General features: G+C 40.7%; 1 protein-coding gene across 2 annotated transcripts in view; it reads left to right on the forward strand.

Moving 5' to 3' along the window:
* The window catches only part of LOC127638105 (metabotropic glutamate receptor 8-like), a 229,068-nt gene that overhangs the window by 67,454 nt on the left and 136,039 nt on the right, over positions 1–25,575 (forward strand). For both annotated transcript variants that reach the window (XM_052119455.1, XM_052119456.1), the window contains one exon: positions 14,108–14,324. In XM_052119455.1, coding sequence (XP_051975415.1) covers positions 14,108–14,324 — 217 coding nt within the window. The remainder of the gene's footprint in view (positions 1–14,107; positions 14,325–25,575) is intronic.

A 25,575-nucleotide genomic window follows, 5' to 3' on the forward strand; every position in this document is an offset into this window, starting at 1 on the left:
GTACCAGTGCAATTTGTGGGCAATATATAAAGTACAAACCACATGGTGCATCCCTTGAGAAATCTTTGAAATCCAAGACTTTCACATTTTCAATTCCGTACCTCCTAGATAGAAGTCTGATGACCATAATAGAATGTGGAATTAAAGTACAGTATGATTTGTCCTTCATTCTCACTGAGATTTTGCCAATGCAAAATCACAGACAGTAAAATTATTCTGTCATCTGTAGCCACCAATTGTAGATGATGCTGCAATCAAGTGTTTCAATTGCTTGAAGGGATAGTTCACCCAAAAAATGCAAATTCTCTTGTCATTTACTCACCCTCATGCCATCCCAGATGTGTTTGACTTTTTTCTTCTGCTGAACACAATTGAAGATTTTTAGAAGAATATCTCAACTCTGTTGGTCCATACAATGCAAGTGAAAGATGGCCAGAACTTTGAAGGCACAAAAGTTTCCCCTTTTGCATTTTGCAGCTGCGCAGCTCCGCCACAGAATTATAAACGCAGCAGTTGCAATTTAACATGGTTCATTTAATATTCTTGATGCAACATAATGCTTGCCAGCCCCAGTCAGCTGTGCGATTTTTACACTGAGAAAGAGACCCAACACATACACACACGAATACATGCACATACTCACGGTGACATCATCGCATAACACGTGACAAATTCACTTCATTTCATGTTGCCCATGAGTTCATTTCTGAAAAGTAGGATGACAGGGATCGAAACATCTCAGTTAGTGTAATCAGTTTGCGCTTTCCTAGTGAATATTAATGAGCCTTCCCCTGTCTGCTAGGCCGGATTATCCAATGGGCATTAAGGGCACGGGCCCAGGGGCCCATGAATATCTACAGATGTTGATATTGTTCTTCAGGTTGTGATCATAGGTTGCAACCTGTCAGTGTAAATCCTGTATAAGCTAGAGGTGTTTCCAACAAATAGTACCCTATAATTCAAAACCTTGATTGTGCGCACGTTGGGGGGGGGGCTACAAGTCATACAAGAAGGGCTCCTACTCTCAAGTCTCTGTCCACGTTTAAGACCACAGAGGTCGTTTTCCATGTTTACAACCACAGAGGTCATTTTCCAGTCTCTGCCCGTGTTCACAACCATGGAGATCGTTTCCAGTCTCTGATCCTGTTCACGACCATGGAGGTCCTTTCCCAGTCTCTGCCCGTGCTCACGACTCCGCCTTCCATAGCTTCGCCCCTTGAGCCTCTCACGACTCCACCTTCCATGGCTCCGCCTTCTGAGTCTTCCACTGCTCCGCCCTCTGAGTCTTCCTCGGCTTTGCTCTTGCCCCCTGAAGTTCCACTTCCTGCGGCCAAACAGCCTGACCCTGTCCCTATTGTGTGGCTGCCTCAAAGGCCTCCTGACCCCGTTCCTGCTCTGTGGCCGTCTCCCCGGCCTCCTGACCCCATCCCTGCTATGTAGCCGCCTCCTAGGTCTCCTGATCAAGTCCCTGCTCTATGGCTGTCTCCCAAGCCTCCTGACCCAGTCCTTGCCCAACGGTCACCTCCCTGGTCTCCCGATCATCCACAGACTCCTCCATGGCCACCGGATTGTCTGCCAATCCCTCCTGATTGTCCTCCTGTATCCTCCCAGTCATCTGTGTCCTCCTGCCCTCCCACATCTTTGGGCACCAGAAGTTTCCTTTAAGGGGTGGGGGGGTTCTGTCACAAAAGCACCAGGCTCTCCCTCACCTTCAGTCACCCGCTCTCACTCGCCCGAGTTTTAATCACGCACACCTGCAGCTCATTATCACCTCGTTAAGACTTGTATTTAAACCTCATTCTCACACTGTCAGCGTCTAGCCTTGTTGAAAGGTAATGCGGAAGAGAGAGAGAGTGGTAAGGCTCGTCACCTGATTCACAATGATTTTGAACACCTGTCTCGCATTATAGTGATGGCGGAGGGAGACTTAAGAGCCACGCCATAGCATCAGAGGAGAGAGACCTGAGAGCACCGCAAACAGAGTTTGCTAAACTTTGTTGTGTTAAAATGTATTTATAACGATGGTTACTGTCGTTTCAAGCAGAGGAAAAGAAATCGGAAATAAAGAACTGACCTTAAACTTGCTTCGTTGTCTCCTGACTCCTCTATTGCCCGAACTAAAGTCTTTGTTTCAAACACTTAACTGTATAAACTATGGAATTTTCATAAGAAGTTTTTAAATTTATTTAGACTGCTGTTTATAATTACAAAAATGCTATAGTTCTATTTATAGAAACCAAAGTTACTAACCATGGTAGTGAGGAGCCATGCATGGTATTAACAATGGTGATTGGTGACCATGATCTTATTACAAAATTCTTTGTTTAAAACTATGAATATTATGGAAGAAATATGGTACATTTTCTTAATTATTATGGACCAAGCTATCAGTTTTCCTTTTGTGTAAAATCTGTTCTCTTGTAATGCTCTCTGATTGTAGGAAAATGTTTTGTTGCCATCAGAAATCCAAAGAGATGAATGTTGTTTAATCAGTCAGAGCCTGATGAAAGTAAAGGAGAACTTAGTCACACTGTCAGAATATTTCAATTTAGCCCTGTAAAAATTAGGTGTTGGTGCCACATTTTCAATGGGTCCTTTGAGGGCACACATAACACTGATGTGGCCCAGGCTGAAATTGAGTTTGAAACCCCTGTTTTAAGCTATTCCTCCACCAACACGTGTTAAAATGTGTCCGGCATTGTGGGCTCATAGATGTGTGCACAACAACACCGCTGCTGAAAAAAATCCTAGGGGAAACACTGAAAAAGCACATAAAGGCAGCATAACAGTAATCCATATGACTCCAGTGGTTAAATGTATGTCTTCATAAGCGATATTATAGGTGTGGGTGAGAAACAGAAGTCCTTTTTTACTATAAATCTCCACTTTAACTTTTATATTCTTTCACATTTTGAAAGCGAAAAGAGATATTCTTCTTAAAATCATGTTCAGCAGAAGAAAGAAAGTCATACCCATCTGGGATGCAAGAGGATTTTCATTTTTGGGTGAACTATCCCTTAAATCATCTTTGCATTCTTGAAGTTTTGAAGCTTTCTCATAAACATAGTAACATATACTGATAAATATTTTATGGCATCTGTTTGAAAACTGTAATTATTTTTGCAATTGTGTTTATTAACGCCAGAGGCACAAATTACACAGTCCAGCTTTAAGCTTCAAGTTTTCTAGAACCGAAAATGGTCCCACTTTATATTAGGTGTCTTATACTACTTACTAATATTAAAATCCATACAATAAAATGTATTTATTGTGTAACTACATGTGTTTTGCCAAAGTCTCAAAAGATTCACATTTGCTGCTTCTGTGGTTGAGGTACAGGTAGGTTTAGGGGTTATGTTTAACAGTGTTTCTGCAGGTGTAATTAAATGCAGGTACTTTAAATGTAAGTACAATTCAGTAACATGAATGTACATAATAAGTACATTATATCAAATGCTTAAGTACATAGCAGAGCCATATAGAGAGAGAGTTGCGACAACGGAAGTTCTAAATGCTTGATCGTCACGTGATTCACATAGACCTCAGATAGTTCCAGGAAGTGCTTTGGCGGGCATTTCAAACTGTTAGAGTAGAGTGACAGAACTGCGATTTCTGGTAATTAGTAGTCAATAAATGCGTTTATTTTATATATTTATGTAACACACCGACATATGTATGTAGCATGAGTATGCTGTTACAGCGATGTTGTTTTTTTAAAGATCAAATCAGCTAATATTTGAGGATTAGTGTTCAGCTACCGTTATTTGCCTCAACTTATTTCAGGCTAGGGTTTCTGTTGCCTTTTTATGTTACCTCATGTTCATTGTTTTCACTAATCTCATGGTAACTAATGTCATATTTATGACTTTTCAGATAGTACAGAGACAGGCTGGTGACAGGTGATTTCCAGCTCGCACCGCACAATGGGTCAATGAACTATTAACTATTAGCAGCAGTTACGTAAATGTAAAATTTAGTGAAATGAAGCTTATTGTTTACAATTCTTACAATTCTATATATAGTAATATAATTATTTATGTATTATAAATATTATATATCTAATGTATAATTCTTACAATACTTATTCATATACACAATATATTCAGTTTTAAAACAACTTAAGCATACTCGTATATAAACTGCCATTCAAAAGTAATGAGGCTGAAAATTCAGCTTGGCATCACAGGAGTAAATTACATTTTAAAATACATTAAAATAGAAAACAGTTATTTTAAATTGTAATAATATATTACGATAAAACTTTTTTTTTATTATTTTTATTCAAATAAATGCAATAACTATTTACAGCAATTCATGAATACATTTCTAATAAATTAAATAGCATGCCAAGCATTTTGTATGTGTCCTTTCTTTCATGTTGTCGTTGCATAGTCTTCACCATGGTTTGCTGTGCTGCATGGGGATGCTCCAATCGCTCAGAGAAAGGTGTGCGAATGTATGGCTTCCCCACTGACATGGAGAGGAGAAAAAACGTTATATTGAACTAATATGCAGCTTACCTCACCCTGCAAAACATATATGTTTAGACTCAGTTTCTCTAATTCCAAAAACGATGGATGAAACTGAATCAAGAGAACAGATTTTACAATTAATAGGGTGTTCGTTACTAACTTTATCCAGCTCCAATCCTTGCCTAATCTATTAGTTATCCGATAACATCCCTTATCTCCTAATTTAATGAGTAATACTCAACTATAAGGTTTTAATTTACAAGTTATTTTTATTTAGATGTACTGATAATATACAGAATAAGATAATATTATTCTTTAAACGTCTCACCTTTTAAAAGTGCGTCGCAAACTGTTTGTCCTGCTTCATCTCTACGGCGCGGCATGTGTTTGCTGCTAATTCCGGGAACTATTGAGAGGCTCCACGAGCCGCCATTGCTGTAAAAAAAATGTTCCATTGGAGTCAATGGAGTTGTCGCAACTCTCTCTCTATATGGCTCTGGTACATAGTAGGTTAAGACACCTAATATAAAGTGGGTCCCTGGAGATTGCAAAATAAACTATTTTGCATTTTTGAATAGTGCTGTATAAAGATATTGTTTATTGCTGTGCTGATGAAGGTTAATTTGCTTCTCCCTATCGGCAATTTTATATTATTTGATGGAAAGTCTCGAATTTGATTTCCCTTGTGGCTGCTTTCAGAACTCTTTGTTTTTGTAGTCTCTTTTGCATCTCTTTTTTGGGTCTGTAATATTTTATAAAACTGAAAAACATGAGCATGAAATTAAGTTCTCCAGGCATCAATTTGAGAGTCAAAACTAATGCACCAAAATTCATACACTGAGGGCAGTCAGAAAGAGGTATTTGAAAAGAAATAGAGACTTTTGAGCTGCTTAAAGTTTCTGTCATTCACATAAACAGATGAACAAAGTGTTCCAGAGCCAGACTTGAGGTTTTAAACATTCTTCATCATTTTAAAAGTTAGTCCAGGAACCATCTAAAACTACTCAGAAGAATAGAAAAAACATGAATTTCACATGTTAATTGCATGTTATCACATGTTATCATAAATAGCATTCGAGGCTTGAAATGTGCACATGAAAACTATTTAGTGACATGTGAAATGTAATTTTTTTTTTATTCATATGGGTTATTCATAAGGAACAGAAAATTGACATGTTGGTACCGAATGTTCAGGTACCCTGAAGTCAACACCATTCTGCCAAGTTACTGACAAGCGCCATCACCCATCAGGTATTTTTGCTTGAATTTAAATGTTCTTTTCTTTACCTGTGCTGCTATTGATCACACATTGCACAACCAATTTCAGAGACTCGAGTTCTCGTCCCATGAAAACCAGGAAGTAATAGCATTCACAATGACAAGAGTGATTTGAAGGCTGCATTTTCCTTCTAGTTAGGTTAGGTTAGAGTGTTGGGTTAAAAAAATCTCCATTCCTGTGACTGTTTAACATAGTTTTCAACTAAAATCAACTCGCTTTACAACTCACTTTTGGCACCTCTCTGTGGACATTTCACCCTGAAACTGGAGCTCACATGTGCCCATACGTTCAACAACACATCTATAGCTTTGGCCACTGGGGTCAGTGGTTCAAATTTTGGTTAGCACTGACTGAATTAAGCAGCAAAACTTTCGGCCTTCTGTCACTGAATTAATTGTGATATCAGTCTTTACCCTATGGATTCATGATTTACCTTTAAAGTAATGTTCTGTGAAGCATCTGTGTAATCCAAATTATCTGTGTAATACCAAAGTATTTAGAATATGTTACTGAATTTGGGTAATCTAATGGAATATGTTACAAATGACATTTTACAGTATGTATTCTGTAATCTGTAGTGGAATACATTTCAAAAGTAACCCTCCAAACCCTGCCTATTAATGATTCTCATGAGACTAAATCAAACTAATTGGTTTGTTTTTGAAGGTGCGTGTCAAGTCTAGTGTTGGCATTTTTATGACACACCCTAGAAATAACACATAACCCAACACCCACTCTCTCTCTCTCTCTCTCTCTCTCTCTCTCTCTCACACATAATGGTTTTTATGTTGTACAAACTATAGCTTCTATCCTCTAAACCTAACCCTCACAAAAAAGTTTCTGCATTTTGACATATTTTTTTTTTTTTTGTTTAAGATGATTTTTTAAGCTATTTGAATTATGGGGACACTAGAAATGTCCTCATAAACCACATTAATAGCATAATACCCTTGTAATTCCCAGTTTGTAACCTACAAATTTCCTCGTAAACCACCCATACCTGCCCCCCCACACACACACACACATCTGTTTTACAGACATGTTCACTCATGTCAACACATCCATGACATTTGTATTTACAAGCTTGTAATCCAGGGTTGTGGGTGAAAAAGTGCCAGTGGCTGATAAGTGGCATTTGTATTGCGGTCTGGTTCTCTCCTGCTGTTGCCGATGCATGCTGATGAGTCAAGCCTCTGAGGCTCCGGCTGACAGTCTGGCCTTTTAGCTGAGGAGAAATCAATCAGGCCGTCAATCGCCACCAGAAGACATTAGCCAACTCGCCTGCTGGCAGATTTCACCGTTGTCCTTTGTACCCCAACATGAGCTTATTTGTCTTTGTTTCCTGGTCCTGTTTCACCTTTGCCTTCTCGCTGGATGGCAGTAGTTTGCATCAATAGCTTTGGGCAAAAGCTGTTTTGGAGGCTGCATAGGTATAGCTACACCTGGAGCTCTTGAATTGTATTAATTGGTTCTTCATTATCCTCTTACCTTCCAGCAGAACTTTATAAATAACTCTCGTTTTTGCAAATCAATAGATGCTTATTTTGGAGCGGAGCTAAAACTTAGATGGACATCTTTTCTAAAGATTTTTTATTATTCCCTCACAATAGTATGTGTACCCTAACAATTGTTTGCATACCCTCACAATTAGTTTTGCGTTAACTCACAAAAGTTTACATTCCCTCACAATAAGTTTTGGGTTCAATCACAATAAGTTTTGAGTGTGTCGCTATAGTTTTGATTTCCCTTGCAATAAATTTACCATGGCTTTACTATAATAACTATGTTTTAAACTTTATATTCCTAGTAAAACCATAGTAATAATATAGGAGAATGAAAACCATGGCAATAAAATCATAATTTTGTTCTTATTATGGTTGTTTGTTTTAAAAATGTAGTAACCACAAGAATTACCATGGTTAATCTACACTGTAAATCTCTACTCACTCACTCAAAATACATTTGTGAAAACGGCTTGCACATAAAACTTTTTTAGTTTAGTCTTGAGCACAGTAACATGAAAGTTTTGAGTACACTTGACGTAAATTTAGGTGTTGTTTCTACTCAAAGATTTTAAATGGTAAATGGTCTGCCATTATATAGAGACTTTTTAACTTTAGCGGTATTCAAAGCGCTTTACACTGTGTCCCATTCACACACACACATTCACACATCAATGATGGCAGAGCTGCCATGCAAGGTGCTAGCCTGCCATTGGGAGCAACTTGTGGTTCAGTGTCTGCACAAGGACACGTCGGCATGTTGAGTCATGTGGGCCGGGAATTGACCGCCAACCCTGCAATTAGTGGACAACCCGCTCTACCACCTGAGCCACCGCCGCCCCACAATATAACTATATCATTTTAAGTGAAGTGAACGAAATATTCATTTTATTGAGTAACAAAATCACTACATAAAAACAGAAATTTTTTTTGTGTTCAGTAGACTGTTAAATTAAATGCTAAGTGCACAATAGTATTTGTTGTTAATTGAACTTGAGCACATTAGGCTATATGTGCTTTATAAATCTTAGAACAGTTCACTCAAAAATGAAAACTTGTTGACTTAACAGTAAAAACGAATCGGTTACCTAACGTAACCTCGGTTCTCTCTAGATGAGGGAACTAGTATTGCGTAAGCTAGCTTACGCTACGGGAAAGATTAATCTTTTCTGAGATATTGAAGCCAAAAAATTATCCTTAATTTTGTATCCATTGTCAACGCAGTGCAGCAGCTGCATACCTTGAGCGGGCTAGCTAGCGAGCTCATTGGTTGCTCTGCGGCAACTGCTGCAGCCTATAGACGAACCAGAATGGGCGTGGCTAGAGTGCGTATAAGCGTAAGTTCGTAGGCTGGAACCCTGGTTTTCATTGAATGATGCGAAAGTCGCTCGTGGCGCGAGCACGGCCGGCTACGCAATACTCGTTCCCTCATCTAGAGAGAACCGAGGTTACGTTAGGTAACCGATTCGTTCTCTTACGAGAGGTTCTCTCGTATTGCGTAAGCTAGCTTACGCTACGGGAACCCATTGTCAATGCCGTCGCGCCAAGCATCCACTGCATGAGCCCCGGGGTGGGGGATCCGGGGAGCCCTTGTGAGTGGGGAATAATATTTGGCCGGCAAGAGTGCGGGCCAGTGTGTGTGTAATACATAAGCACATATTGGGAAGGGAAAGACAGAACGGTGGTGCCGGTCTGTGTGGAATGTTTCCGTCAGTGCAGCTCACCAGGGGAGCTGTAGCGTGATTAAACCGCTAGTAGTTTTGCCTGCAGGGCGGGCACTTCCAGATTGTAAAATCTGACAAAGGTGGAGGGGAAGCCCAGCCCGCTGCCACACATATGTCTTGAATGGAAATCCCGCTGGACCATGCCCACGAGGAGGCCATGCCTCTAGTGGAGTGAGCCCTAATGCCTAACGGGCATGGTAGGTCTTTGACGCCGCACGCGGCAGCAATAGCGTCCACTATCCATCTAGACAGTGTCTGTTTCGGCGGCGAAACCTTTGGTGCGCCCTCGAGCGAAACGAAAAGCTGCTCAGAGCATCTGAAAGAGGCGGAGCGCGCAGTATACAATCTCAGTGCTCTGACTGGGCAAAGGAGATTGGCGTCGCGTTCAGCTATCGGATGCTGGCAGCCTGATAGGGAAATGATTTGTGCTCTGAAAGGAGTACCGATCACCTTGGGGACATAGCCGTGTCTAGGCTTTAAAATGACCTTGGAGTCACTTGGTCCAAACTCAAGACGCAGCTGACAGACAGCGTGAAGGTCTCCCACACGTTTAACTGATGACAGGGCAGTCAGAAAACGGTTTTGAGTGAAAGGTATTTCAAATCCACGGATTGAAGCGGTTCGAAAGGGGGGGCTTTCATAGCTTCGAGAACTATAGAAAGATCCCAGATAGGAACCGATGGGGGGCGCAGGGGGTTCATCCTTCTAGCTCCCCTGAGGAAGCGGATGACCAGCTCGTTTTTTCCCAGTGACTGGCCGTGCAGGGGTTCAGCGAACGCCGCGACGGCCGCCACGTACACTTTGAGCATGGATGGGGATCTGCCCTTATCCAGCAGCTCTTGTAAAAACACGAGCAGCGACGACACCCCACATGTCCGTGGGTCCAGGTCTCTGTCGGTGCACCATTTTGAAAACACAGACCATTTTGACGCATAGAGTCTTCTCGTGGAAGGGGCTTTAGCGTGTATGATAGTGTTTATTACTCCTTCTGGCAAAGCGACGGGTAGTCGTTGATCACCCACGCGTGCAGCGCCCAGCGCTCTGGGTGGGGATGCCAGATCGTGCCGCGAGCTTGAGAGAGGAGATCTGCTCTCACTGGAATGGGCCACGGGGCTGTCAGTGACAGCTGCGTAAGCTCCGGGAACCATGTCTGATTCTCCCAGCTGGGACTATGAGGAGCACCGAGTGACGCGTTTCCCTGATCCTCTGCATTACCTGTGGCAATAGCGAGACGGGAGGGAAGGCGTAAAGCGGGCGGTTGGGCCAGTCCTGGGCCAGCGCGTCCTCGCTTTTCGAGAAAAATACTGGGCAGTGAGAGTTCTCTTCTGACGCAAAGAGGTCTATCTCTGCTCTGCCGAATATGCTCCATAACTTCTGGACTGTTTGAGCGTGCAGGGACCATTCCCCTGGGAAAATATTGTCTCTGGACAGTCTGTCTAGGCCGTCGTTCAGGTGGCCTGGCACGTGCGTCGCCCTCGGCGAGCGCAGGTGGCACTGGGACCAACTCAGTATGCGTTTTGTAGATGGAAGAGGTTCTTGGATCTGACACCGCCCTGACGGTTTAGATAGGATACCACAGATCTGTTGTCCGAACGGACCAGGACGTGGTGACCCTGAATGACCAGGAGGAAGCGCACAAGCGCGTACTCGACCACGATCATTTCCAGACAATTTATGTGAAGGAGCTTTTCCTGAACTGACCATAGGCCAAAAACCGGAGAGCCCTCGCAGACCGCGCCCCAACCCGTGTTGGACGCGTCTGTCGAGATTACTTTTCAGCGAGATACAGCTCCCATCGTCACTCCCCGCTGATACCATTCGGCCACTGCCCAGGGCTGCAGAGCTGAGATACAGGTCTGAGTCACTCTGATCAGCTGGCGGCCCGTGGCCCAAGCCCGGCGAGACGTGCGGGTGTTTAGCCAATGCTGAAGCGGGCGCATGCACAGTAAACCCAGCTGAAGTACTGCTGCGGCTGAGGCCATGTAACCTAGCATTCTCTGAAATTTTTTCAGAGGCGTGAGGCTGTTCATCTGAAAGGACGCGGCTAGTCGCTGAACACGGGCGCTGGCTGTGTAGATAAGCGAGCCGTCATCGCCATGGAGTCTAGTTCTATTCCAAGGAAGGAAATTGCCTGACTGGGCTGTAGTGAGCTCTTGGTCCAATTGACTGCAAGACCCAAACTGTTCAGATGACTGAGGAGAACTGTCCTGTGAGACAGAAGCTCCATATGTGACTGTGCCAAAATCAGCCAATCGTCCAAATAGTTCAGAATTCGCAAGCCCTGACTCTGCAGGGGTGCGAGCGCCGCATCCATGCACTTCGTGAAAGTACGGGTGCTAAAGACAGGCCGAACGGAAGGACGGTGTATTGATAAACCCGGCCATCGGGCGAATCTCAAGAATGGCCTGTGACGGGATTTATCTGAATCTGAAAGTAGGCATCTTTCAGATCGAGAGAAATAAACCAGTCCCCCTGGCGCACATGCGTGAGGAGTTTCCTGATTGTAAGCATTTTGAACGGTCTTTTTGTGAGCACCTTGTTCAAAACCCTGAGATCTAATATTGGTCTGAGGCCGCCGTCTTTCTTGGGGACAAGAAAATAACGGCTGTAAAACCCCGACTCGCTCAGAGAAGGTGGCACTCTCTCTATGGCCCTTTTGCACAGAAGGTTTGCTATTTCTGAACGAAGCATGCAGGCTGCTTCCCTGTTCACAGTAGTTTCGAGCCAGCTCTGAAGCGGGAGGGCGGCGATCGAACTGTAGCAAATAGCCCTGTTTTATTGTGCTTAACACCCATTTGGATATCCCTGGGATAGCTTTCCACGCTTTGAAGCGTAACGCTAGAGGGTGAATGGCCAAGTCGCCCTGATTGCCGCACACAGCGAGCTGAACAGAATGTGTGAGCGCGCTTACTGTGCTTATGCATGACTGCTCGCAGACAGCAGGGACAGGCTGTTCTGTGAGTGACTTCCCGATTGAGGTGAATGGGGCAATAGTCACATCTGTTAAGTGATGCGCGAGCATAGTCACGGGCATGGGACTTACATACAGAGAGGTGTTTGCTGGCCGTGTGACAGAGCGGGCAGAGAAGGGGCGTGCGCACGGATTCGTGGGCACGTTTATTGACTCTAACACTCGAGCTGGCTGTGCCCGCTTTATGTGAGTGGGCTCTGATAGGGACACGGGAAGTGTAATGCTTGTGTGTAGGGGTGAACACTGGATTGTGGGCACATTTTCTACACATAAGGCATGTTTGCTTTTTACAAGATTTCTTTGGGTCGCCGTGAAAACGGCATTTGAGTGCAGGCAAGCGGGCAGTATCACCGGCTTGTTGGCTGCTGAATCCACCACTGCAGTAGCCTGAGAGAAGGGGACTGACAGGGGGCGAAGCTTTGACGGTGGTCCGGCCACAGCGGGACAGCCGCACAGCCGTCGTTTCCTCAACAAAGCTAGGAGGACTTTGGTTGCTCAGGTTTCAGCGCAATCTTAGGCCGAGGCCCGCGGGAGGGCGGCGGTCTGCGGCAGCTGTCTGAGCGCGATCTAGGGCGGCCGCCCTGTCGACGCTGAGAAGTCTGGCTTTGCTGAGCTGGGCGCTGTGAAGAGGCTCGTGCAGGAGGCTGGTCACATGGGCGGCCTGCAGAGGAGCTAGTGCGACGAGGCAGGAAGAGATTCATGGCTTGGGTGGCTTTCTGGACTTCCGAGAAACGGTCAACAATGCCACTCACTGCGGAACCGAAGAGACCGGACGGAGAGAGTGGCGCGTTGAGGAACGTGGAGCGTACAGCTTCTCCCATGTCGGCTAGCGTTAGCCATAGGTGTCTCTCGGTCACAGTCAGCGCGGCCATGCACTTCCCCAGGGCTTGAGCTGCAGCTTTGGTGGCGCGAAGGGCGAGATCCGTCGCTCTCCTTAGATCTGAAACAGCCTCTGGGTGCCTGCCTTTCTCATCCCACTCTCGAAGAAGGTCCGCTTGGAGGATCTGTAAAACGGCCATGGAATGCAGAGCAGATGTGGCTTGGCCGGCGCCGGCTACGCGGCTTCTGCAGTTCAGAGATGCGAAGAGCTTCGCTGAATAGATGAAAATCAGGGTTCCAGCCTACGAACTTACGCTTATATGCACTCTAGCCACGCCCATTCTGGCGGGCTTTGATACAGTGACGGCGCGAGCGCCTCTCATTGGACGCGAGTTCACTCAAGTTCGTCTATAGGCTGCAGCAGTTGCCGCAGAGCAACCAATGAGCTCGCTAGCTAGCCCGCTCAAGGTATGCAGCTGCTGCACTGCGATGACAATGGATACAAAATTAAGGATAATTTTTTGGCTTCAATATCTCAGAAAAGATTAATCTTTCCCGTAGCGTAAGCTAGCTTACGCAATACGAGAGAACCTCTCGTAAGAGAACAATTGTCAAACTAACAGGATATGTGTTTTTGTGTCAAGTGAACATAACATTTTTACGTTGTTTTGACATTTCTGACCATTTGTGTAGACCGTACACTCAAATTTTGTGTCATGGATGAGTTGAGATTTACAGTGAATAGTAAAACCATGGTTACTGTATGGATATCGTATACTGTATTAAAGCCATGGTTTCCATACAAAAAAACAACAACAACAACAAAAAAACATGGCTACTTATTACTTTTCATAGTTACTAGAATATGACTATAGTAAAACCATGTTTTTGCCAAAAAAAAAAGAAAAAGTGTTCTTAACAGTCATGTTAACTGCAATATGACTATAGAAAAACCATGATTTCCACCCAAAACTACAGTCTACAGTATTACTATAGTAAAACCATAATAACTACACAATTATTATTTTTATTACCATAGATTTCATTTTCATGTATTATCATTATGCTTTCACTATGGATATCATGGTTGACATGTGGTTACTGTAGTGAAACCATGGTAAATGTATTGCAAGGGAATGCAAGTGAAAAAGAATTCACACCCTGTCCTCAAAGGGGCTCCATAAATAATCAATATACAAAAGTGATTTTTAATTATAAATTCCTAGCATTCTCTGGCTCTCAAGAGCAGATTACAGTTTTGTCTTTGGATAATAGAGAATGGATTCTCTAAATCTATTTTGTCACAGTTTTTCGATCTTCTCTCTTTCTCTCCTCCATAGATCCCTCAGATCAGCTATGCATCCACAGCGCCGGAGCTGAGTGACAACACCCGGTACGACTTTTTCTCTCGGGTCGTGCCACCTGACTCCTACCAGGCCCAGGCCATGTTGGACATTGTGACAGCAATGGGCTGGAACTACGTATCCACGCTGGCCTCCGAGGGGAATTACGGGGAGAGTGGTGTGGAAGCTTTCGTCCAGATCTCACGAGAGACCGGTAAGCTTCCAGAGAACATTTTAAAATACAGTAATGTTCCAGATTATCTTGCTTCACTGATTTCAACTGATTGACTGACTGAATCAAATTTTTTCAGGTGTGTTGTTGCTTTGAGTTAAAGGGCCGTATTCTATACTTTCGTAGCAATTCCACTTAAAACGCAATGTTTCTTAAATTGCAGTATATTTTGTGAATATTTAGAGAATGTCTCCATAGTATATGTAAAAGAAATATATATATATATATATATTTTTATCTGTAAAATGTCCCCTTTAATATTTGTTTCCTTAAAAATGCTCCATAAAATACAATATGATGGTACAAAGACTTTTGAACTTGTTTACTGATGTTGCTGTACACAAAGCAATGCGGACACTGAATTAAACGCTTTGACAGACAGATGGAGCGGAATTCGCTGTCTCAACAGAAGAAAGGTCAGGCAGTATTAAAATATGAGGTCATACTGTAAGGAAACGTCTCAAAACTTCAGACTCAATCTTGCATCAAACCCAAGCTGAGCTTACATTTTGTAATGTTGACCATTATTTAGTGATTTTACAGGGAAATGAAAAGCCAAGGTAAAGCAAGAAAGAAGTAGGAAAAAATACAAAAAGGTTTCAACTTTCAGAATTCAGTTGTGACCTTGCAAAAGAAAAAATCAGAAATATGTATTCACACTCACTTCTCTACTTGGAGTTCTGCTCTGTTTTAGATTCCTTCACTCATTGTAGTTATCAATAATTTGCTTCACATCACATCACATGGGTGAGCCCACATTTTTCCCTCCCACACAACTCTACAATAACATAGAGTATTACCGTTAGCACACGTCCAGGGGAAACCACAATTACAAAGTAGCTTATCTATAAAGAAAGAGTGTAAAAGGAAAAGAATGGGCCTTGATGTAGCAGAGGGGTGTAATTACAGGAACAGGTCCAGTAATGGACTCACCGTGTTGTCCCAGAAGTGTATCGTAATGGCATTGTGGTCACCTTGTGCTGCATGATTGATTTATTTTTGCAGTGTATCTTGCTCATGCTCATGTAGACACGGACGTGCCACATTAATTATGTTGTAATTATGGAAATAAAATTAAAATAAGAGACATGTGAGCGAATAACAAACTGTACCTTCAGGCTCATCAAGCGTGTTTGTCCCTGTGTGCATGTGTGTGTGTAATATATTGTATGTGTGTGTGCACTCAGCTGTCTGAATAAGTGTTGCTGCTTTTTTATGTGAATTGTTAGATTCTATCTATCTATCTGTCTGTCTGTCTGTCTGTCTGTCTGTCATTTACATTTATGCTTTTGGCAGATGCTTTAATCCAAAGCTAATTACAGTGTATTCAAGGTATACATTTACAATGTGTGTGACTTTGGTGTTGCTAGCATCATGCTATACCAGTTTAGCTATAGTGACTATGTATAGTACCAGTGTCAGAAATGACAATTTTTTATTAATGGGATAGTTCAGAAGAATATCTCAGTTCTGTAGGTCCATACAATGCAAGAAAATGGTTAACAAAATCTTGAAGCTCCAAAAAGCACATAAAGGCAGCATTAAAAGTAATCCATAAAACTCCAGTGGTTAAATCCATGTCTTCAGAAGCGATATGATAGGTGTTGGTGAGGAACATATCAAGATTTAAGTCCTTTTTTACTATCACAAGTGAAAGTGGACATTTTTGTTTCTCCAACGGCATGTACGGTAGTATCACTGGACCTCAGTGATTATGACTTTAAGAAAAGAAGCATAAAAACATAGGCAGAATTGTTAGAATTTAAATTAATTATAACTTTTTGGCACAGTCACCAAATTTATGTAGTTAGGATAGGGTGTGGTCATTATAGCACATACAAAGTTTCATGAAAATACGGCAAAGCGTTGCAGAGATATAGCCTCAGATGGTTTTTGGCGACAAATTTTTGGCCAAATTTGATGCCGCGCTGTTCAAGAACAGTTTTGTCTATGGAAAGCTTTTGATAACTTTTTGTCGTGAGGTTCCCTAGATGATCAAACTTAAGGTTCAAAAATGTAGGTTTTAAATTAAATAAAAAATGGCAGACAGGAAGCATGGCCGACCATGGCAAATTTTGTATCAGCGTATTTGAGATGACCAAAGCAATCTAAAGAGAGTAGTGACAGAACGAAAGGTACGCCAATGCATTTGTAAAGTACAGCATTTTATGACAAAATTCAAACTGGCCGACACCCAAAATGGCTGACATAGGAAAATTGTTCAACTCGTTGTACCCCAAGGAATCTAAAGAGATGGGGCTCATAATTTTAGGCTGAACTATTCAGAACTTATAAGCAAAAATAGCAATTTATCATATTTCCTGACCTACAGAGTTGAGATATTCTTCTAAAAATCTTAATTTGTGTTCAGCAGAAGAGAGAAAGTCATGGGACATCTAGGATTGCTTGAGGGTGAGTAAATGATGAGAGAATTTTAATTATTGGGTGAAATATAAGGTGCAAGGATTGTAGATTTGATTTTCAGGGACAATTTTTACCTTTATTTGCATATATATTGTTTAAAAATGTATAGCAACTGTCTCGTCCGTTGACTTCACTTGAATCAATTTGTAAATGTACATTTTCAATTGAGAATTTATTACCTCAACCTAAAAATGTAAATGTATGCCATAATACGTGTTTTTATAACTAGGATTTTTCTTGCCCCAAATTTTGAATTTCAGAGTAATTTTTTTCGTTTTTGTGTAATTTTTGCCCTGAGCCCCCCGTAATATTTTGTACTCTTTTTTTTGTATCGGGGTGCAGTGATCAGATGGTTTATACCATAGTATTTCAATACAGCATCATGATGCTGTACAATGAATACTGTATTTATATATCATGGTTTTTACATTGTACTCCAAAGTGCTTCAAATAATTTCCAAAAGATACCCCCCACAAAAAAAACAAAAACAAACAAACAAACAAACATAGTATTACCATGGTACCATGTCCAAAAAAACATGGTACTAAAATTTTACTTTTTTTTTGTTAGTGTTAAGGGCCATTCAGTTTGGAGTTTAAAAAAATAGATGCAGTGCAATGAATGGAAAAGAATACAGGTGTCTCAATGCCCATTTTTTTTCTCCCCTTTTCTCCCCAATTTGGAATGCCCAGATTCAGTCCTCGTGGTGGTTTAGTGACTCGCCTCAATCCGGGTGGTGGAGGATGAATCTCAGTTGCCTCCGCGTCTGAGATCGTCAATCCGCGCGTCTTATCACGTGGCTTGTAGATCGCGTTACAGCAGAGACATAGTGCGTGTGGAGGCTTCACGCCATGCTCCGCAGGATCCACGCACAGCTCACCACGTGCCCCACCGAGAGCTAGAACCAAATTATAGCGACCATGAGAAGGATGCCCCATGTGTCTCTACCCTCCCTAGCAAATGGGCCAATTTGGTTGCTTAGGAGACCTGGCTGGAGTCACTTAGGATTTGAACCCATGACTCCAGGGGTGGTAGTCAGCGTCTTTACTCGCTGAGTTACCCAGTCCCCCCCAAGGCCTGTTTTTAAAAGTTTAGGTTCTTTCAATTTGTCTTGGCATCTTAAAACACATTGAACAAACGTGTTCAGAGTCAAGTGAACCAAAGTGCTGTACAATTAAGAAAACTAATATTTAAATACATTAATACATTATAGTAATATACATTGAGGAGATGAAAAAAACGATTAACGATGGTGAAGCCCTGATGTAAAAAGGTAGATTATTCCAGAGATTAGGGGCAGCCACAGAAATGGCCTGGTCGCCCTTGAATTGCAACGTGAACGGGGACAGTTAAAGAAGTTGGTTGTCTGATCTAAGTGACCTGGGTGCAGAGTAAGGCTGGAGAACACAGATATAATCGGGTGCCAGTCTGTGCTTTGTGTGCATAGAGCAGAATCCTAAAATCAACTCTAAATCTATAGGAAGCCAATGCAATGAGGCAAGTACAGGAGAAATGTGTTCCCATTTCTTTGTTCTAGTTAAAACTCTGGCTGCTGCATTTTGGACAATCTGCAGACAAGATAGAGTGGACTTAGGCAAGCTGACATACAAGGAGTTACAGTAATCCAGTAGGATGAAATGAATGGAGGGATTACAATTTCAAGATTTTTAGAAAGGAAAGAAAGTGTTTTAATTTTGCAACAGATCTGAGGTGGAAAAAACTACTTTCAATGACTCACTAATTTGTTTGTCAAACTGCGGTAGAGGATAAAACATTTGGTTTTTAATATGATTATTTAAAGTTTGTTAATGAACCTAACTGATTTTTTAAGGCAGGAGAGCCTAGCAATATAACTGTAGAATATTATGTGAACGGTCCCTTCATTTTCTAGTTGTTATGAACTTAACAAAAACGTTCATTTCATTTCCAACTTATTGTTCTCCAAGCGTGTAGTGCGTAATTGTTGATTTTGGCTGAAAGTGAATGACAGCATGAAAGCGGAATAGCTGTATTGTAAGTCCACTGGTTAACAATATAGGTGAAACAGCCTTTTTTACTCCATATCAAAGAACAGCATTAAATACAGCAATAATAACTACTGAAGCATTTTGTAGACACAGTTTGAAACTCTATTTCTTTCATAACAGCTAAGTACAGAGAATTTTTTTTTTTTCCTCTGACAACCAAACTTCATGCTGGAATATTCATAATGTATTCCATGCAAATGAGCCTTTGACACAATCCACACTCTCTTGCTTTAGAAATGTGCCCCTTATCGTGAGTTAAAAACCAAACAGTCTCCAGAACGGTAATAACTGGCAGTTAATTATACTCTTGAATAAACAAGCGGTTACTAGATGCTATTCATTTTCTTCTTTCTGGCTGATTGGCATGCAGTGGAGCCTTGCAGTGTGGCAAAGTGACCCACTCCATCATTTGAAAGCCAACTAGATCATTACCGTAGTGTTTAGAAGGCTGCACTCACTACCACTGCAATGCAATTTCTATGTAAATGGCGAATAAGCAAAAATAATCATGAAAAATTACGTAATATACAATTTGCTGCTCCAGATAAAATAGCAGTTTTATGGAAGGGGAAAACAACAGTCGTTTTTCCTTGGGGAACAACCACTCACCCATTCATGTTCGATTTATGAGTTATTTAAAATGGTACAATCTGTCTCTCTAAGATGTCTCATCAGTCTGAGTGATCTTGTTACATTGTTGTAGACAGTGAAACTCTGTGTATGACTCTTTCCTTCTGTTCATGTGTTATACAGTAGTGCAAACAGCCTCTGTAACGGTACACCAGAGTGCATGTTTATAAGAAACATGCTGTTATATGTTAATATTCCCTCTTTGGAAAACCTTCAAATATTGGCCACTAATCATTTAACAGGTGTCACGATTCACTGTTGTCTGCCCTGTGTTTCTCCCCTGTCATCTGTTCCCGGACTACACTTTCCATAATTCCCTGCTCACATCTCTGCCAGCTGTCCTTCATTGTCCTCACCTGTGTTTTATTTAGTCATTATCCTTTTTGTATTTAAAGCCCTGTTGTTTGTGTCATTGGTTGTCAGCTGTTGTATGTATGTTCTTGAATGTATCCTGACCTACCGTGTTTTGCCCGTGCCCTTCATGGATGTTTTGCCCTTCATGGAGGTTTTCTCCTGTCTATGTTTTTGTCTCCCCTCGTGGATGTTTTATTTTGTTCCCGTGTCTCCCATTTATTTTTATTTGTTTATTTTGTCATTAAAATCCTTCGCTGCACCTAGATCCAGCTCTCTTGAATTCTTCCCCGCGTTACAGAACAAACGCGAGCAGGGAAGTAGTCCGGGAACAGATGACAAGGGAGAAACACAGGGCAGACAACTGTGAATCATGACATCAGGCATGTTTTGTCCAGATTGACACGCAGAATATTGAGAAGTATTCAGAAGTGATATGATAGGTGTGGGTGAGAAACAGGTCAATATTTACGTCTTTTTTTACTATAAATTCTCCTCCCTGCCCAGTAAGTGGCGATATGCACAAAGAATGCGAGTCACCAAAAACAAAAGAGGACTAATGTGAAAGTGCCGATTTAAAAAAAAAAAAAAAAAAGCTTAAATATTTATCTATTTTTCACCCACACTTATCATATAATTTCTGAAGATATAGATTTAACCACTGGAGTAATATGGATTACTTTTATGCTGCCTTTATATGCCTTTTTATTTTGCAATAATGACCAGCTCACTGTAGATTAGCCCATACTTTTTCAAGTAAAAATATTATTGAATATAACTAATTCAGCCTGACTACAACATTAAGTAATTTCTGCACACTTGCAGCACCAAAAGGAATTGCAAGAAGAATGTTTTCAAACAGGTTTCCAGAACACTCCCCCAATCTTCCACTGGTCGGACAAACAGACCTCAGGTCAATGGTTGAGCAATGTTTTGATAGTGTCACAGAGCCACAGTGTTTACTTTGTAGTTGACTCAGCATATTAAACTGGTATAGGAGAAGTGTTTTTTTCCGCGATAACAATCGAAAATTTGCACACATCTCATTTAAACCTACCCACAAACATTACAAGGCAAATGATTCATCATTGGACCAATAAAAGATGCTGACTTAGTATCATGTCCTACTTGGATAAGTAACATTTAGAACTCTAGTATCACTAAAGCAGTTTTTCACTTAAATACAGTTTAAAGTTTGGATGTAGCTCCGTCGTCATTGCACAGCACAATTCACCTCAGATGAACCAAAGAATTTCAACATTAAAGAGACTGTCAAAAGAAGTGTGATTTTAAACCAGAAACTGTGAGAATTGTACCCCAGGTGCCAGTCTCCTTCATAACACATCTCTCCAACTGTGCTGCTATGCCCAAAGCAATGCACTACGGTTCCCATTAAGCTCAGTCGGCTGTCCAAAGATGATCAAACCTAGCATAGCCGGATGTCCCGCTTCTCTTTGCTGAGCTTGCTTTTGTGAAAAGCCTGTCTCATAATCAATTATCCACACCTGCAGTATCACCACAGGTAACTGAGTCTGATATAAGAATGCTTAATGAGCCTGTAATAACAGCAGGGGTTCCAATTCCTGTTCAAGTAAACGTATAACCCCAATATAATGTTGAGTATCTCTGCACGTCAGCTTCTATGGTATGGAAATCTTCACCCAGGATGCAAAGTCACTGACCTCATTGGCTGGGATAAACTGTCATGGATTAAGAAGGAATCTGCATAATTTTTAAGTGAGATGAATTTCAGCCCTACCCAGAACCACCTCAACTGAAACCTTCTCTCTGAATTCACAGAATTACTAAAAGGCGTTTAGGAAGAATGTTGTCAAATGGAGTCAGGTGATCTTATTAGTTCAGATTTATCTCTTCAATTTCCTCACTCTTCTTCACATGAGTTTTTTTTTGTAGTTTTATTTGTTCAGCTGCACCTGGACTCTCTGCTTGATATGTGCAAAACTACACATTTTAAAAATCAAATAACTAGGTGACTTATCAGACCTACAGAAGCCCTGTAAAATTAGGCTGTTTTTTTTCCCCCCAACTGAATTAAGTTTATGTGTTTTTAGGGGGTGTTTACATACAGTAAGATGGGTTCTTGCATTCAGGGACATCTAGACAGAACAGAATGCAGCAATCTGGAGATGTGTTTTTAAAAGTTGGAAAATCTTTTACTTGACTCTCTTGTGAAACACTTGTGGCAAGATGTTGATAAGACAAAGATAACTGTCTGAATGTGTATGGCTTTAGCAGTGGTGCTTTGACCAAAAGTAAGTCATGGGCAAACATACTTTTCTACCAATAGAGTGCAACAGTGACCGACCACTTTTTTTCACAGAAGTATTTTCCCCCATTCATTTCTTCCATAGACTTTTTTGTTTATAAAATCTTTCATTGCAAGCCATGAACCAAACAAAACAGCTCAGAGGAGAATCACAACATCATAAGCGTATTTGAAAATCAGACATAAAGACAAAGGTACAAGGCTGTGTACTTACCGTCTTTCATGAGGGCACAAACTACAGTACAACCACATGAAGCATTGCGAATGATGTCATTGAATAAAAAAACTATGTGAAAATATAAAACTATTGATTTTAGGTTGCTGATTCTAAGTATAGAAACAATATATTTTGCAATTATTGCAAAATATTCCGATATGTACAAATATAAAAGTAGTTTAATGGTGAAGGGAGACTGACTCGACTGCATCATTCACAGTGCGACATTGGAGCATGCGGGCGCTCCGAGGCATGCTCTTGTTTCGTTAGATGCGGTCTCTGATTGGTGGATCTTTCTTTGCTGTACCATGGGTAATGTAGTTGTTTACCATGAATTCCGCTACCAAACATGATTTTTAAACAGTTAAGTTGAAATTACACAGACGTATGGCTTCAACAGAAGCATATACCCTCAATGAACAACCTCAGAGCTCACTGTATAATTTATCATTGAAAATACATTTTTCAATGGGATAAATTAATGGGATCTTTACTTCCGGAACCAGACTGTTGCACTAAACGTTTTAAGAAGTCTTGTTCTTATTTGAGTCCTCTTCAAATAAAAAAAATATTATTATTAAGAAATTGTAATGGAAAAATATTTTTGTAAAATTATGCTTATAGTAATACTACTAATACTACTAATAATTATAATTATTTGTATTATAAAACTGTAGCATATTTATGTAGTAATTTCATTCTATGCTGTCCGGTTAAACCCTTAAGACTTTATTTTGACAAAGCTTTTATTTTGATGGTACTAGAAGGAACATTTTTTGTTTGTAGTTGAGTTCACAATGCCCATTTACTGCAGAGAAATGCTCTCATCCACTCTTCTGTCCACAAAAACCCGATGTTATATGGTTACTTTAGATTTGGATAGTAACTTTTAGCATGTAAGTGCAGTGAGCAGCACATGCAGACTATTTATTTATTGAATTAAATAAATTGCAGCCTTTGCGGTTTGATAATCGCACGTCATATCACGATTACACATTTTTGTTCAGATTAATTGATCAGCCATAGCTACCTAATTAATTGACTGGTCAGTAGTTGGAAACTTGATTGTTGAGCCCATTTCTATTTTACTTTTCTTAAGCAAACAGTACCAAGAAATCCTCTTTTGCCCAAACATAGAGGGCAGCAGAGATGTCTGTGTGTGCCATGTCCAACATCATATTCTCCAGCAATGATCAGATTTCAGAAAATTGGTTTCAGTGTTAAACGTTTTGCTTTGATGCTCATTCATATCTGATATGTGATGTGTCTTTTTTGACAGTTTATTCCATTACAGTCAAACTGGCATTATTATCACAAACACCCATTTCAAACTTTCAAACCTATAAAGGGAGTCTTTCATACCTATAAATGGAATCTGATATACAACAATTATTTTAAGCTACTTTTTGATGATACCACTCGTAGTGCCAAAAATCATAATGCTCAATATGGCGGCTGTAGAAAAGAAAGTCCTGCCTTTCCATTCAAAGGACCAATCATCCTTTTGGCAGAGGCATCACCTGTTTATTTAGACTAGAACCCACATGTGCATTAGCTGAACCAGCTTAAAATGTTGACTTTCCTCATTATAGTATATACAGTAAGAGCTGGACATGAATGCCTATTATTTACATACAAAAAATAGCTTCCTGGGTGTGTTACCCAGATGGCCACAGAGTGAACTGACTTTAGTTGTAAGAGAGGGGAAATGAGATCAGGAAATTATGTTGGCTGTATTTAAACCTATATTTCCCAGAGGAGCATCTTGTGCACATGCAATAACCGCTAGGATACGGCCCCCGCTTTGGCTTGCAATTCTGAAAGTAAGATCACCTTGAAGTGGTCTGTTGTTATAATACAGCTACTCTTTTATATTAGCAATGGGACAGACCTTCTTGGAATCCAAGTATTTAAAAAATAAGTTACCTGAAAATGCATAAAGATATTGAGCATTTTAATCATCAAGCATTCTGACCTTGACTGTTGGATTAATTAAAAAAGATAGTATCGACTGTACATTTTCTGTGCAATACCGACAGATAGCACACTTCAACGTAACAAATTTAAGATCTCAAAATTGTCTGGGGAGCTTAAAGTAAAAGAGTTTAATGTTACATTCTTTTGAATGATTTATCTGTATTGATCAGTAAACTCAGCGGCAGACATAATGAGATTATGTGTCAATACAGCTGTTTTTTTGGTCATTCATCTTCCTGCGTACTTGCAGTATGTGGTACCATGTAGGAAACACTAAGGATCAAATGTATTATAGTGCTGAGGTCAGTAAATATTTACAACTCAGTTGTTGGGAAGCTACTTTGAAACAGTAACTTTTCAAGTAACTACTAAAGCAACTTATCTAATAAAGTAGGTAAACAACATTCAAGCTTTTTATGAAGGGACAATCTTTTGAAATGATTATTTATCTGATTAGATCATATAATTTAATCATAGTTGTATTTTTTGGAACAAAAAAATGAGGGTTTTTGAAGGAATAAGAAATCTTTGTAATAATTATTTCTTTATTTTTTTATGCATTTGGCAGTCCAAAGTGACTTACAGTGACTTAATACAGGGACAATTCCCCCGGAGCAACCTGGAGTTAAGTGCTTTGCTCAAGGACACAATGGAGGTGACTGTGGGGATCGAACCAGAGACCTTCTGATTAACAGTTATGTGCTTTAGCCCACTACGCCACCACCACCCTGTGTATATATATAATAGATTGTTTAATTAAAATTAAATAGATAAATATACACCAAATACAACTGCAGTGGCAAAAAAAATTATGTGAACCCTTTGGAATTAGCTGGTATTCTGCATTAATTGGTCATAAAATGTGATCTCATCTTCATCAAAGTCACAAGTACAGACAAACCCAATATGGTTAAGCTAACAACACACAAACAATTATAATCTTTCATGTTTTTATTGAACACATTTCATTACACATTCACAGTGCTGTTTAAAATATAAGTGCATTAATAACTGGTTGATCCTTCTTTGGCAGTAATAACCTCAACCAAGGGTTTCCGGTAGCTGCAGATTAGACCTGCACAACATTCAGAAGGATTTTTGGACCATTCTTCCTTGTAGAACAGCTTTAGCTCAGTTCAGCCATATTCTTAGGATGTCTGGTGTGAACGGCTCTCTTGAGGTCATTCCACAGCATCCCTATTGGGTTAAGGTTTGGGCTCTGACTGGGCCACTCCAAAAGGTGGATTTATTGTAAGCCATTTTGTAGTGAATTTTCTTTGATATTTAGGGTCATTGTCCTACTGCATCACCTAACTTCA

The sequence above is a fragment of the Xyrauchen texanus genome, chromosome 46 (genome assembly GCF_025860055.1).
Source record: "Xyrauchen texanus isolate HMW12.3.18 chromosome 46, RBS_HiC_50CHRs, whole genome shotgun sequence".
Classification (NCBI taxonomy): domain Eukaryota; kingdom Metazoa; phylum Chordata; class Actinopteri; order Cypriniformes; family Catostomidae; genus Xyrauchen; species Xyrauchen texanus.